The 15749-nt window shown below is 31.0% G+C and overlaps 1 protein-coding gene across 3 annotated transcripts in view; it reads left to right on the plus strand.

The window, feature by feature from the left end:
• Positions 1-15749, plus strand: part of hth (Meis homeobox homothorax) — a 157638-nt gene that overhangs the window by 41933 nt on the left and 99956 nt on the right. For all 3 annotated transcript variants that reach the window (XM_080172554.1, XM_080172555.1, XM_080172553.1), the window contains 3 exons: positions 389-510; positions 626-772; positions 11977-12118. In XM_080172554.1, coding sequence (XP_080028680.1) covers positions 389-510; positions 626-772; positions 11977-12118 — 411 coding nt within the window. The remainder of the gene's footprint in view (positions 1-388; positions 511-625; positions 773-11976; positions 12119-15749) is intronic.

A 15749-nucleotide genomic window follows, 5' to 3' on the forward strand; every position in this document is an offset into this window, starting at 1 on the left:
CACACACACTGACACACACACACACACACACACACACACATTTTTCTGCCCATAGAATATTTTACAAAAAAATTATTTTAAAATGTTAATTCAACAGTTTCAAAGATAGATAGACAATGAGCAAATGCTTAAATTAGAATTTTTTTGTGATACTTGAATTTTTAATGAATTTTGCTTATATTTACAGCATATTTTAATGAAATTAGCTTTAGATGATGAATATTTGATATGATTTCTATTAAATGAATCCTGGAAAGCTTATTGTAGTTTAGATTTCAGAAATCTATTAAACATATTTGTATCATTTATAGGAATCTAGTGTAGTTTAGGAAAGCTTATCAACATTATGTTTCCAAAGATGTAATTAACCTAAATGTATTATTTGTAGGATTATGGTTGGCCGACTGGTATGGACATGCCAGGCGCCAGCATGTACGGGGACCACAGGGCAGCTCTTGACACACTGGCAGCCCACCATGCCGTGGCTGCACAGCATATGAACCATTCATCCAGGAAATTATATCATAATAGCCCTTTATTTTGCACTATCTGTAATAATTGCCAAGATATTGATATTATTTTTCTTTTTATTCTATGAGGCAAATTATGATATTTTTGTGTTTTTCAGTGTTGCAGCAATGCACAACCCATATGCTAACCCTGGTGTCCCCCCCACATCTAGTGTACAGAACCATGTGATGGGTGGACCCAGTACAGGCCAGGGGGTACCTGATTCAGTACACAATAAACGTGATAAAGACGCCATCTATGGGTGAGTTTTTATACTACTTTTTTTGGTGGATACCTACTGGTAACTTTTTAAAGTAAATTTTGTTACTTGTGTGTTTATTATTTTGAAAGTGTTTTGAACGGTCTTTTAGAGTTTGATTTGAGGGTCTTATTTAAAAAATATCTTCACCTTTTTTGCTTAATCCTTAATCTATCCAAGCAAAGCCCCCCATTATGGACTGGTATAAAAATTGTATGCATATTTTTATATCCAAACTTGGCAAGATCTTAATTTTGGTGTGCTTAAAGTGAAATTTTTCCAAAAAAATAAGGGCAACACAACGCATTATTATCGCCTTAGATTAGAGGGTGTCAGGGTTAGGGGGGTGAGGGGGGGTAGTTTTAGGGGCGCAATGAAGCTTGTACAAATTTCTTTAGTGATTGAAAACGCCTGATAGCCTAAATATTACAATAGATAAAGAATTCGCCAGGGGTTGTAAAAAAGTAAAATTTTTAAACATTTTGTAAAATTCCATAGATCACAATCCCTTTTTTTCAAAGTCTTAAGCATATTTTGCAATAACTTGTGCCTATAAAAAGATCCCTTTTAAGAGCTATAAGAACTCCCCCCCCCCCCTCACTTATTTTTTTAAGTCTCTGATTTTTATCCAAAAGATTTTTATTGCATTTTATTGAAAATCTATCACTTTGACCTAAGGATAGTTTTAAAGCCAAATTTTACATTTTATTTGCTTTAAATATTGAAGAAAAATAATATCCTTTAGAACCTTACATTTTTCGTCATATGGACTTTTGCAAAGCATATTTTTGCGTCTCATTTAATATTAGTATGTAACAAAAAAATTAATTATTGGTTTTTCCCATAAAGGTCTTATTTTTGGAGTCAAAGCAGTTTTTATCTTGAGAAGCCCGTATTCTAATCCCTGGGTGTTTTAATAGCCCAATTTTCTCATTTACATTTTGATTATGTCGAATTTGTTTTGATTCAGATTATTTTATGGGCTAAGGCAGAGCTCGCAGCGTTTAAGTTTATAAGGGTATTTATAAGGGCCATAAAATCCGTGTCTACCACCCAACGTGGGCTGTCCATTCGTTGCTGCCAAAAAAACAGTAATTTTTGCAGACTTTTAATACATTATTTTGCGGATTTTTGTCACATTTCTAAAAATTAAGATATATATTTTAACACATAAAATTTATAAATTGTCAACTGAAATACTTGTGGATATTTAGCGACTTTTTAGAAACATAAAAACTTATAATAGCTTTAAAAACCAGATTTTCAGTGTCCCAAATATACATTATACAATGTATGTGTATAGATCTTAAAAAAGGGCTATTATGGCCTGTAAGCTTTAAAAATGGCTAGATGCTCTTTTTTTCGTCCTATGTTCATACTGCAGTTAGGGGTATGTTTAGCTAAAATATTTATAAACATTGCTTCAAAAATTGTTGAGAAAATTAAATTGTTTACAATTGGTTGACAGGTCAAAAAAATTGTTTGATTGTTCACCACGCAATTTCAAATTGTTAATTTTATTGATTTGCAACATTTTAACAGCCTAATCAACCAAATCAATTGTGTGTTTGTTTTTAAATTTTTAAATACAAACACTTTTAATTCACACTTTTAGAGACTACTCCGTCAGGGATCTAAAGGGATAAGACAATGGCCGATAATTTGATGTACATTTCAATTGTTGATACACAAAATTAACCCTTCTTTAGACTAAAACTAGAGGTTGAAACACTCAACTTAATGTATTAACCAATCAAAGTCCCCAAAAATGTTAAAACTACGAATTAAAAAGCGTTATTGTTAAACTTTAGGGACTAGTGTAATAAACAGCCCACTGTCTCCTCTCTCTGCTACTCATTGCTAAAATTTTTATTTTTAAATTTAAGCTCTTTTTAGTTCGTAGTGAAGGCCGTTAGATGTGGGGGAAAAAGTTCAATTTGAAGAAAATGTTCAATTTTATGGGCTGCAATCATTTTTCCAGTCCCTATCAATATTTCATATAAAATTGCATACAATATTCTTCTCCTGTCATTCTTTCCCTTTTCTATTATGACAAATACTTCTCCCACCATTATTCCCCAAACGTATTATAGTAGGACATAATATTCAAAGTTTGGAGGATTTTTTCTTTCAAAAGATAATTTAACCGGAAATTATTGTACTTGAAAGTAAATATAAGGGCAACCTTTTTACATCTAAAAAAATGGCTTTTAAATTATATGGGTTAAATGTTGAAAAAGGCACAAAAATCACATTTTTTCATGGTTTTAATGTTTGAAAATCATAAACCTTAACGCAATAACGCGTTCATTTAATTGATTTTACGTTATGACACCTTAAACACATATTTTGTTATGAAAAAACATTGATCTAAATCAAGTTTTTTATTCATATAGCACCTCTGAACTTCCTTACCCCCCCCCCCCCCCTCAGAAATTGGTTTCCCTGAGTTAAGTTAGTTACAGAGCTTCCTGGGGATTGCATGACGGTCCCGGTTTCTCTTTCCATAAGAGTCCAATCCTTAAAGAGTAATTTTTGTTAATCATGACGAGTTACAGGTCAGATATCAAATCGGAGGGAGGGGATATTAATTTGGCTGTTTATTACACTAGTCCCCAAAGTTTTATCTTGTTTTCTTATTCATTGGCTTGACAACTTTATGGACTTTAATGGAATTTGATTGGTTGGTTCATCAAGTTCTAAACAATTTGTGTATCATCATTGGGGATGTACATCAATTCATCGGCCATTGTCAAATCAATTTAGATACTAGATATTAAGCTGAAATCAAAAATAAATTCCTTAAATAGAGATACAAAATTAAAAATTACAAAAAAAGAAAATTTTTAAGAATTAAGCTTTAAGAGTTTTTTTATGCTGTTTTGTTACAATTTGTTGTTTCTATGATTATTGTTCAGAGAATAAGAAAGGAAAAGGGAACAACAATTTTGTTACAAATCTTTTATATGCCTGAAAAAATTATTACAATCAATGAAAATCAATTTTTTATTTAAAATCCAAATTGTTTTTGTTTAAGAATATTTATTAATCGCATCTTATTATAGACAGCTTTCCGCGTACATTAATATGAAAAATTACAAAACTAATTTTAAAAATTTTCTTGGAAAATTGTCTGTAATACGATGCCATACATGATTTTTTAGAATGGCGGAGAACCAGTTCTAATCCAGCGGATATTAATCGGTTTCCTAGCCATACTTGAATATTTTTTCCTAATTTTTTTTAACACAATGACTAATATTTTAGAAAACAATTCACACTAAAAAACATTAATTTTACGTTTTAATTTGTTTTGTATTTTTTTGCAAGGATTTTAAAATCTTGTTAAAATTGACATAAAAATTAATATATGTTGAGAAGTGTCTAGTCTCGGTGTGAAACAAACAATATAGGGCCAGTGGATATAAAATATACGTGGAAACTATGACAATGGAAAATTGTCCCAATTTAGGTTGATAATATGGACATTATTTATTGAACAGTTAGTTCATCTAGTAGAAGGGAAGGGTATGCTGTAAAGGGAGTTTTGTTATTATAGCCAACTGGGAGCATAACTATTAACTTTATCAGAGTACTTAAAAATCTGATGCAACATCCAATTAATAATATATTGATTCTAACAATACAGGGCCAATACAGCTCACAGCAAAGAGGTGACAAAATATGTCTTTTCCAAAGTAGCGCAGCTACTCTGTTATAGGGTATCTCTGTACGTCTTGTCACTTTTTGTTCATTTGTCATTTCAAATTTTCCAAACATTCAAAACACTAATTAACTTGTATATTATTGATATCGCTGCCTTTTCTTATAGCCTGTTTCATCCTTGCTTTTTTTCTGCTGCATATGTTTGTGTGCGTTTTATAATAAATAAACAACACATATTGCAAAATTGTTTTGATCTAAAAAGATATTGACCTTTGATTTAATTATTTATCAGGACACATTGACAGGGTGTCCAAAGAAAAATCCACAAAAAACCTCTTGAATTCCCTTCTTTGGTACTGAATTAATGTATATATTAAGTTACATAAAAAGTACTTCCACATAGGCTACAAATTTTGTACTTTTTGAATTATATTTGTGAAATGTACTTGAGTATATAAAATTAGACATCTTGTAAATATTGTTTTGCTAGTATGTAGCTGCTAGTGAGACTTGGAGAAACTTGTTTTAAAATTCATTCATCATGCTAAACAATTCAGGGATATAATGGATAGGGCAATGGACTATAAATTAATCTCAACCCCATATTTGATATTATGTTCATTATAGGTGGTATATACTGGTTAATATGAATGATTTTAACTGCTATTATCCTATTCTATATTCCCTGAGTTATGAGATAAAACAATTAATATAAAAAGTCATCATTTTTTTGCCCCCTTTTCCCTACAGATACATATCAAAGTAGCGTAGCTAATTATATAATTAAGGCAGACTGTACGTCTATTGAAACACATTTGATTATTGACATCTTTGTTTTTTTTTACATTTCTTTGCTATGTATTATTTCAGAAAATTTTGCCTTGAAAACTTTGTTTTTAAAGAGAAAACTATTTGAATGAAAGATAAATATTGTTTTGCCCAAAAAAATTTATTTTTATTTAAATTTCATCAATATTTTAAAATGATTTGATTTTTAAAATTTGAATGTATAGATTTCAAACGTATATTTAAAGAAAATATCTCTAGAAGCGAAGCTTTTCTATAACAATTACTTCTATGAACGTCCATCCGTTTTTATGGTACTTTTTTCAATTACACATTCTTTTGTTTATTGGCTGATTTATAAATTTATTAATAATATAACTTGTTATTGCTGCGCTACTTATGGATATAATTGTCCTTGTTACTACTCTATACCTTTCTAATCTATTTTACCCATATTTGAGTAGCATATGCATTTGATTAACTTCCTTTCAACAAAAATAACCCTTTCCAAAATTTAGATTGGGTCGATCACAGAGGGTTAATTTTGGACATTTTAAACATTAAAACATATGTTTGTAGTCTTATTTTATTGTAAAAATGATAGTATTCTATATTTATTGAAGTAATATTGCAGGAAAAATTGTACTTTTTGAGATCTTTAATCACTTAATTGTTTTGTTCACTTTCAGACCATCGTGCACAGGAAATGATGAGTCCCCCCATATCTCCTTCCTTCTCAAATTACCCCCTTCTAAAAACTCCTTAAATTTTTACGGGGAAAATCTTTCCAAAAACAAGATTGTTCATATACATAGCAGGCTATATTGATCGTCTATGTGTCAACTTCAAGAACTGTCAAATTATTGGAAAAAAAGGTGCATAATAAATCTCAGTTTTAACTTTTTTATAGATAGAAAGAGGGATTTAAAGCTTGTTTAGAACACACGATGCGTGCTAAAAATAATTGTTAGAATCCTCTAAGAACATAACACTGAAATATTAATCTTAAATATTTATTTGAAATTTTAAAATTTCCCCCAACTTTTCCCCTCCCAATTTTGTGTGTGTGTGTGTGTTTGTTGGTGTGAAGAAAAAAACCGCCCACAAAACTTTCTGTGTAAGTGTGTGTGTGTGTGTGTGTGTGTACAATGATGTTTTGTGGGGGATTCTTTTTTTTCTCCTTTTCATATGTTAATCCTTTTTATGGTCCTACACACACATACACACACGCACACACAAATACACACACAAACATTTACAGAAAAGCTAGATTAAGATGCAACCCCCCCCCCACGCCTAACAAATTAATCCCCCCCCTCCTTTATTCCACTTTTAGGTTTAATTGTTCATGCTGTCAATCCCCCCCCCCCCACCCCCTAATTCGAAAATTTTCTGCCATCCCCGATTTTGGATTGAATCGACTTACAGAACAATAATCCCAAAATCCGGTTTCATTGATTGAAAGAATTAAAATTTTCAAACATTTCACATCTAGCTAGCTAACTTTTTAGTCATATAATAATGTTAAAAATTCCAAAAAAAGCTAAAAAAATGTTCTTTAACATGAAAATTATAAGAAAATCTCTGAAAAAAATTGCCAGTTGAAAAAATTTTGGTGAATTTTTTGCCAAAAACATTTGCGGATATTTGAAAACTCCAATTTAACTTAATCGCTTTTGTAGCGGTCGGATAGTGAGAGAAAGAAAGAGAGATATAAAAATCATTTTATTAAAGGAAAAAGGGGTTTTATACAACTGATTTTATCATTGATATAAGTGGTTAGATCAAAAATGCTTAGATTTTTAAATAAATGCCTTTTTGAAAAAAATGTATAATTGTATGTGTTAATTTATAAGGAAAGTTATCTAAAAATCTAAAGAAAAACTAATAGCCTCCAATTTTCATGTCATTTCTGCTTTTTTATTTCTTCCATTCTAAGCCCCCTCTTTTTTGTAGAACTTTTCTTTATGCATTTACATGCGAGGGTGGGGGAGGGGGCGCTCCCCACCTAAAATGTTGAAGGATGGGCCGTTTTCAGGGGCGTTGGCCCCCATTACTGCAAACCTATATTTTGTTTAAATGAAGACAATCGGCCCGAATCTAGGAGTAATTAGAATACACCCTAACATAGACGAGCGTTTCATTAAAACCACCAAAAAAATCTTACACAAAATAGTGTCGCATAGTCCATAGAAAAAATCTATCAAAAACATTTGATTACAAATCTACTAAAAATAATCTTAGATATTTAGCTAAGAGACACAATAATGTCGGGCTAAAATAGCTTTGATTTAAAACTTTATAAACATTGCTATTATGAATGAAAAAACTTTGCCTTTTTGAAGGAACAGCGCATAGATCTTAAACCTATAAACCAAGCAGTTTTTGGGCGCTTGGAACATAGGAAGGCGTTATTCTTCTTGTACTAATACATGCTTGTCCGTCCGTCCGTCTGTCTGTGTGTGTATGTTATCATATTTTAAGATACAAAGCACATAATCTATAACTTGTGCTAGTTAAAAAGGCCTTATGCATATTATATATTTAAATATTATGCTTGAAAAAAAACAAGCCCTATTCGTATTAGTATAGGCATTTTTTTGAGTTATTTTATGGGCTATTTGGGTGTATATATAGATTTGTTATGTATCTTATTACTTTATGTTCTTTTAAGAAATAAATATCATTTTAAATGTATCTACTCATTTTTTAAATGTGTATATATGTGTGTATTTTTTGGGGCTGAGTTTTGAAATGTTTGTGATTTACTGAAGTCTGAGAAGTGTCTTGGCTTGGGATAGGCATTCTCAATTATGGAAATATTCATAGTAAAGACTTCAATCATTTTTGTCATCAGCAAAAAGGTATCACAAGAATATTAAAAGAATTGTAGGCAACATAGAATTTTCTTTCGTTGCTGTATCCCTGTCACCGAAATGTTGTATTTATTTATAAATTAGGTTTAGAAATAGGGTGTTTATTTTAAGAAAGGCCAGATCTCAACTCCCAGGCCGCAAACTATGTCTCCCAACATCCAAACGACTTCAGCTAGACCTCCTTTTTTCATTTTTAAATATTACATTTTGACCATTTTAGTTAAAGTCAAATATAAGTCCCCAGTGACCAGAAAATGTAAAAATATTAAGTTTCTCAAAAGAAAAAAAATGTTAAAATTTTGCGAATTTTTCCCAAAGGGGCACTTACTGATTTTGTCAAAAACGAGAGAATATTTCATGGATCTAAAGGGATAAGACAATGGCTTATAAATTAATGCACTTCCCCATCACATTTACCCCTTCTGTAGATTACAATTAGTGGTTTAAACGTTTGGACACTCATCTAAATGAACCAAGGCCAATCAAAATTTATTTTAAGTCCTTAAGGTTGTTAAATCACGAATCAGAAAAAAATGACTTTGTAGACTAGTGTCCCCTCCCTCCATGGAATATATTTTAAATATATAAGGTTATTTGAATATATATAAGCTGGTAAATTCCCTAGCTACTTTTCACCCCATTATGTACTGAATTTAAGCTTTTCCTAAATCTTAAAATCTATTTTAAATATTTTATTTAATAACAAGTAAAATTATGTCTAAGAAGCACAGCAATTACAATGCAAATTTAAGTATATCTAACTTTCCCAGACGCACGGACATACCGTTATTATAGAGGATCTGCGCTTTTTAAACAACAAGTATTAAAGGGAGAAACTCAAAGCTTAATATGAATCAACTTTTTTGGCCTGCAGCAATTGCTTTTAGCGGGGGGAAAATCACCCTGCGGGCAGAAAAACAAGATTTTCAACCCTTTTATGCTCATTTCAAATTGCAAATAAACTTTTGGGTTGCTAATTTGTTATTTAGGCTTATGGATAAGAAAATTTTAGGTCGATTTTATAATTATATATAAAGCTTTTTTTAAAAAGATTTTTTTTGTATGTTTAAAATAATAGAAAGATGCAATTTAAAATTAGTTTTAGGCCTTGTGCAAGATATCTAGCTATCCAACTATCTATCTCTCTATACAACTTTCTATCTTTCTATCTATAACTGCAATTTTCTGTGAGAGATCATTAAATTTATGTTTATCTTAAATTAAGAATTTAATTTCAAAAATTAGAATGTGTGTTCAGCTTACCCTGTTAAAAAAGAAGCATTTTGTTGACATGATTTTATATTTTTGTCGACATAATGTCAAATATTACTTCTAGATACATGTTCTTTTATGACAAAATGATTATGACGACATAATAGCAACATTAATTTCTAACTGGGAATGTAAAATTTTTATAAAAATAATTTTTATATTTTTGCTTTCAAATAAATTGATTAATGGTGTCAGCTTCGAGCTCAAAATTCGGGTCTAAGATTAAATTTGCTTGCAGTTAAGTACATGTCAATAACATTACAGACGGACAGACGGACATACACACACACAAACAAACACAAACACACACACACACACACACACACAAACACAGACACACACACTAAAATGCATAGAATGATATTGAGAGGGGAAAACAGCAAAATAGTTGATCTGTTATAAGTAAACAAATTTTTGTATAACATACTCAAGATTTGTAAGATAGATAGTTAGATACTTATATAGATAGATAGGTAGTTAGCTATACAGATCTGCATTGATAGATAGATAGACAAATAGATATTGAGTTGTTTTGAAAACTAAATGTTTACATTTTTGAGGTCAACTTTTGTTAGGACATTTGTTTACATCATAAATAGATAGAAAATAGGATAGATAGATGATAAATAAAGATAGATAGATAGTTAGAGAGTAATATAATCGTCTAATGAGCTTTAAAAGTGCACATCTGGGGTGATAGGGGAAAAAAAAGAAAGAAGAGAAAGAGAAGATGTGTTTATATAGGATCTTACAAACATTATCAATATTAATAAGGGACACAAGGGAAAGGTCAATAGAAGTTTTTTTTCTTGTCTGAAATATATATTATACTGTCTTTATTTTGTTTTGAATATTATTCTATATTCCATTATCATATCCCTTACCCTTTCCCAAATGTTAAAACAGGAAACAATATGAGTGAGGGGGGAGACGAAGGGGTAATTTGATGCCTAAGTTTTACCCTGGGGATTTTAACTCCCCCCTTCCCTTCCAACAAATAGGTGGGGATGGGGGTAAGAAGAGTTATCCTGTCAAAAATGACGGATTCGTCAATTCTCTTGTGTTATATGAATATATAATAAATACGACAATAACGCTCTTCTAAAAGCGTATTTTCATTAGGTATGGATACAATTTTTATGAATTTGAAAAATCGTCTAAATTAATTGTGAAAATCTGGGAACGGGGGTGTTAGATTTTCATTGTTCGCCTCCTTTTGCATCGACCCTAACCCTAGACTTCAAAAGTTTAATACTCTAAAGGATAGTTAGGATGTTTCTTCTTTTTTCTTTTTGTTATGACAAAAAAGATTCTCAAAAATGTGAGTCATTTTCTAGTTTAATATGTTGTCATACTTTTCTAATTACAAGGTTCATAACAACCAAATGAAAAAGAATTAAATCCAAAAAATGGTGTTTTTTCAATGTTACATTTTTTAATTAAAAAAAAAGTAGTTATTGATTGAGTAAAGGGTTCTTTGTATAATTGTTTTTATGGGTAAAAATAAAAAAAATGCTTTCAAAAGAATTGCTAAAAATTTTTTTTTTGTAAATCTAAAACACTATTTAGGGGAGGGGTTGGGGGCTATTAAAAAAGACTCCTACATAGGCATGAAATTTTGACTGTTTAAGGATTTAGAATTGTCATGATTAGGCACTTTTTATTAACAACCTTATTAACTTGTGTCAAAAAGGGTTTCTTTCCGGGATTAGCTATTTTACTCATGTATAACAACCAGTTAAAAAACCGTCTTTCACATTCTTTTAAATGCATAATTCCTATTATTTTGATTTGGTATTTTTTGTTTTGATTTCTTGAACAAGCTTGTTTTCCAAACAAATCAATAAGATTGCTAAATATTATCTTTTTTTTGCGATTCAATTTTGGAGTTTTAAAAAAAAGATTAATTCTGCAATTAGTGACAAATATATGAAATGTCATTATTTAGAAGATGCTTTTATATGTTGATATATTTATTGATAGATAACGCATTAAAACTATCAAATGAATTTAATATTTTCATCTATCAAAAAATTTAAACCGTTTTTTTAAGGCCGCAATTAAAAATAGGCCTAATTTTTGTCCCCTAGGCAAATAAAGTCAGTAATTATAGCAGCGGTTTTTAAAATGTTAATTCTAAAGAAGAAAAAAATTCAAATTAAAGGCTTTTTAATTTATTTACTTTTAGTTTTGACTAAATTAAGCAGTTTTTATACTAAAATTCCCCCTCTCCTTAATTTATCCCAAAAACGGCCTGAGGCCTTTTATTGACCTTTTATCTGCAGTAAAACGTTTATCGCTCTATCGCTATTAACAGCCACAAAAATGTTAATTATCACCCAATGATGAACTCTAAAAGACCGGATATGCTTTGTATTTGTGTGTGTGTGTGTGTGTGTTTAAGTGTGTAGGTTTGTCTGTAACGTCAACCGGAAACTGTTTACATCCAACAGTCGTGGACATATGTTTTTTGGGGGGTGATGTTTTTTGGTCAAAAATTTGTCTTTTTTTTCGTTTATTAAAATATTTTATCATTGTAGCTATCTTAGTTTTAAATGTGTAGTTTTCGGAAGCGTAGCAACTTAATAATAATCTTATATTTTTCAGGCACCCGTTGTTTCCCTTACTTGCACTGATCTTTGAGAAATGTGAGCTGGCGACCTGCACGCCCCGCGAGCCCGGGGTGGCCGGGGGCGACGTGTGTTCTTCAGAATCATTCAACGAGGACATAGCTATCTTTTCAAAGCAGGTACGCAGCTATTTTTATATCTCCATCCATTTAGTGTAAAACCATGGACAGTGGACGTTAAATTTATGCATAAGCCCAATCATAATTATCAAAATTACCCCATTTGCAGATTAAAATTATTGGTTGAAAAGTACTGAAATTGAAAGTACCCAAAGTTTTTACGCCCACGAATGGCTGGCTGTTTAATTTACAAATCAATGTCCCCTTTCTTCCCTTTTTTTAATTGAAGGTCTGTGGCAAACTAAATTTCATTTCAGGTTCTATATCCCTCCCTTTTGTAGATAGAACAAGGATGACAACATCCATAAAAGCGAAGCACTGAAACGGTAGGACAAACGGACATTAACACTTGTATAGTGTCAGAACTGAATAATCAGAATATAAATGTATAAGAGTCGAAGCAAAATTGTAAGTAAATTTGTTGAAAAACTGCTTGATACAGGATATGTTTATGGACATACTTACATTTTAGGACTTGATTATAGAGTTGCTTCGCTTATAATATTGTACTTTGTTGTTCCAGGAATCAGTATACCAAAAAATCAAATCAATCGGATTTTAGATCACATAAAAATTTGTTGTTAAAAAAGTAAAAAAATTAACATGTTTAAAATGGACGTACGGACATTCTGGTAATGATTATAGTGTTGCTACGCTTTCTAAATCGTACCTGACTAATACAGGAATCACCAAGTTTGAAATCGATAGGACAATTCTAACATGCCTAAATTAACGAAAAAAGCTATCCGTTACGGACGTACGGACGGACCGACCCTAATTATAGAAAAGCTTCGCTTTTAAAAAAGCCTAACAAATATCTTACAAGATTTAAAAATATAAAGCATAAAAATAAATATTTTAAGAGCATAATATCAGCCTTAAATAGGGAAAGAAAGAAAATTTTGCACAACTAAATACTTGAGCTTAAATTGAGTGAAATAATGCGCTTACAACTTTATGACATTTTTGTAATGTCGCCAATTTTTAACTGTTTTTTGTATTTTTTTCGGTTTAATGACATCTTAATCAGAACTTTTCTGTCGGTAATTTAATTTCTTTATTGACAACAATTAGAGCATGCAATTATACAAAATCAAGCTGAAATTTATTACATTCAAAGCATACTTTATTTTGCTGTAAGTTTATTAAGGGTATTATCGACAAACAATAAAATTCTTACAAATCCCTATTCATTGAAGTGGCCTTTTTGTATTTTTAACCATTGTTCATTTTTTCATGTTGTTTATTTAACTATGAAGAAAATTATAAAAAAAAGGCAATATAGTTTTTCTTGGGTGCCCCGGCACTGTCTTCTAGGGCTAAAAAGCAAATATGTATATATACTTTTATGCAAATTAACTGGCATAAATCAGTCAAACGTCCCATTGCTTCAAGCAGGCTTTTTCTCTCACTCACAATTCCGTGTTAAACCTTGAAACTTTTGGCTGACATACATTTTCAATAATTTTCATCGATTATATTTGGTAATTATGTGTTCATTATTGACATATTTCTGTAAGTAAGTGTCGATATTTTGGTTCATAGTTTTATGCTGGTATAACAACAGACGCCAAGCTTAACAGGATAGCTTTCTTGGCTCTGTACGTCCGCAGGGTTAGGGCACTTTTGACCTTTGGCACATTACTGCACGGCGCAGGGGTTACAAATTGTTCACGAAGAAACCCATGGATTACGGGATGGGTTGTGAAATCCAAACCCCTTAAAAAAATATTTTATTAGAATATTTTTTTAAAGATTCATAATCAAGTACATTCTACAAGAGCGGTTATTGTTGATTTAAATCAATTTATCGTCCATTGTCTTATCCCCGAATAACTCTTTAATAATAATTTTGTTACTTCCCTCTTGTCCATGGTTAAACAAACCTTTTGAAAAGTTTCTCCCCGACCCCTAACAAATAAAAAAGTAATAATATTAAAACTTGTTTTAAAGATTTTAAAAGATAGAATTTAAAAACGATTTAAAATACATATATTCCCTCTATAACATATCTATGTCTTGTTTTTGACTGACTGGGGGATAGTTGATGAATTTTTGCATATTTTGACTTTTTGCTTTTCTTCAAATGTGCCCGTTTGATCGGTAGGACAATGCCCCCAGAGGATAAAACCTCATATTAGGATTAAACCACAGAACTAAAGGGATAAGACAATGGCCGAAAAATTGATGTACATCCTCAATGACGATGCACCAAATTGATCTTCCAGCTGTAGATTACAATTAGTGGTTGAAACGTTTTGACACTCATCTTAATAAAACAACCAATCAAAATTCATTAAAAATTCCCAAAGTTGTTAAGCCTGAACTTATTTAAACTTTAAGGACTAGATTAATAAACAGCCCAATGTCCCCTTCCATCCTGAGTTTAACCCCTATGTTTGTATTTAGAAAATTTTATTTTGCTTTTTATTAGGAAAATTACATTTTTGACTTACGATTTTTGAATTTATGGATGTTTTCTCATGACTTTTGTCCTAGAATTCAAAAAGTTTTCTTTTATGAAATGTCCATATTTTGTCCATCTGCTTTTAGATTGGGGGGAACAAGAATAATGTGGGTAAATTTGGGCACTTTTTATCAGCTAAAGTTTTGCGGCCAATCCGTAGCTTGTAAAAAGCATAATTCAAAATACATAAAATGAACATCTTTTATGTTTGTTTAAAAGTTTACTAAGATTTTAAATGATGTTTTAGGAAAAGTGTAAGGTTTTTTTTTATGTTTATATAGTATATTATAAAAAGAAACATACACTTTTATACGATTTTACAATTTGGTGACTTTATAGTTTAAATTTGGTCAGGTATAAAAGGGAGATTGAATAGGTCATTTTTTAAATCTGCAATAATTATGAAGAATGCCTTGACATATAAACAGACGCTTTATTATGAACATTGAACATGCTCTTATAGGACCGTCAAACAAATGATGTGCAGTTAAAATGTCTTATCCTTTTAACTCCTGAAATCGGTAAATTTACTTTGGATGTAATCTAAGATTCCTAAGGTCGAAAATCACAAAAGTTAATTGTATATTAGCAGATTCATGTAGAATTGTTATTGTGTTATTAACTTGGCCACTGTTGAAAGGAACCGTCCTGTAAGCAATCAACTTCATGGTTTAATATGCAGGCCAATTATTTTCTAAAACTGGCTTCGCTGTTGACCACCGCTGCCGCCCTCTACAGCATTGTCCTTGTTTTTACAAAACTGCCAATATGCAGCTATCCCAATAAGCATACCCTAAATAGTATGGCCATTATAGAGATTTAAAGTTACAAAATGTTCTGCCATTGAAACAACCCTTCCTAAAAATGATTTATTTTTAAAGCATAAGAAAAGTTTTAATTGCGCTGTTTTTAGAAAACATTTTTTCCCTTCAATAAAGGTCCAATTTCACTGTATTGAAAAATTCGTTTTTCAAATCGGAAATTGGACATTGAAGTGTAACACCTATCGTATCCACCCTCCCCCCCCCCCCCCCCCATCATCAAGGTCTTTTTTATATTGCGAGGGGTTGGGGTGGATAAATAAAAGACTTCCAGCATATACCAATTAAAGTTTTTGTCACTAAAAACTTAATAAAAGACATCAAGTTTCCGAAATTGGATACT

Source organism: Acartia tonsa, chromosome 9 (genome assembly GCF_053477335.1).
Source record: "Acartia tonsa isolate MP-2025a chromosome 9, ASM5347733v1, whole genome shotgun sequence".
NCBI lineage: Eukaryota > Metazoa > Arthropoda > Copepoda > Calanoida > Acartiidae > Acartia > Acartia tonsa.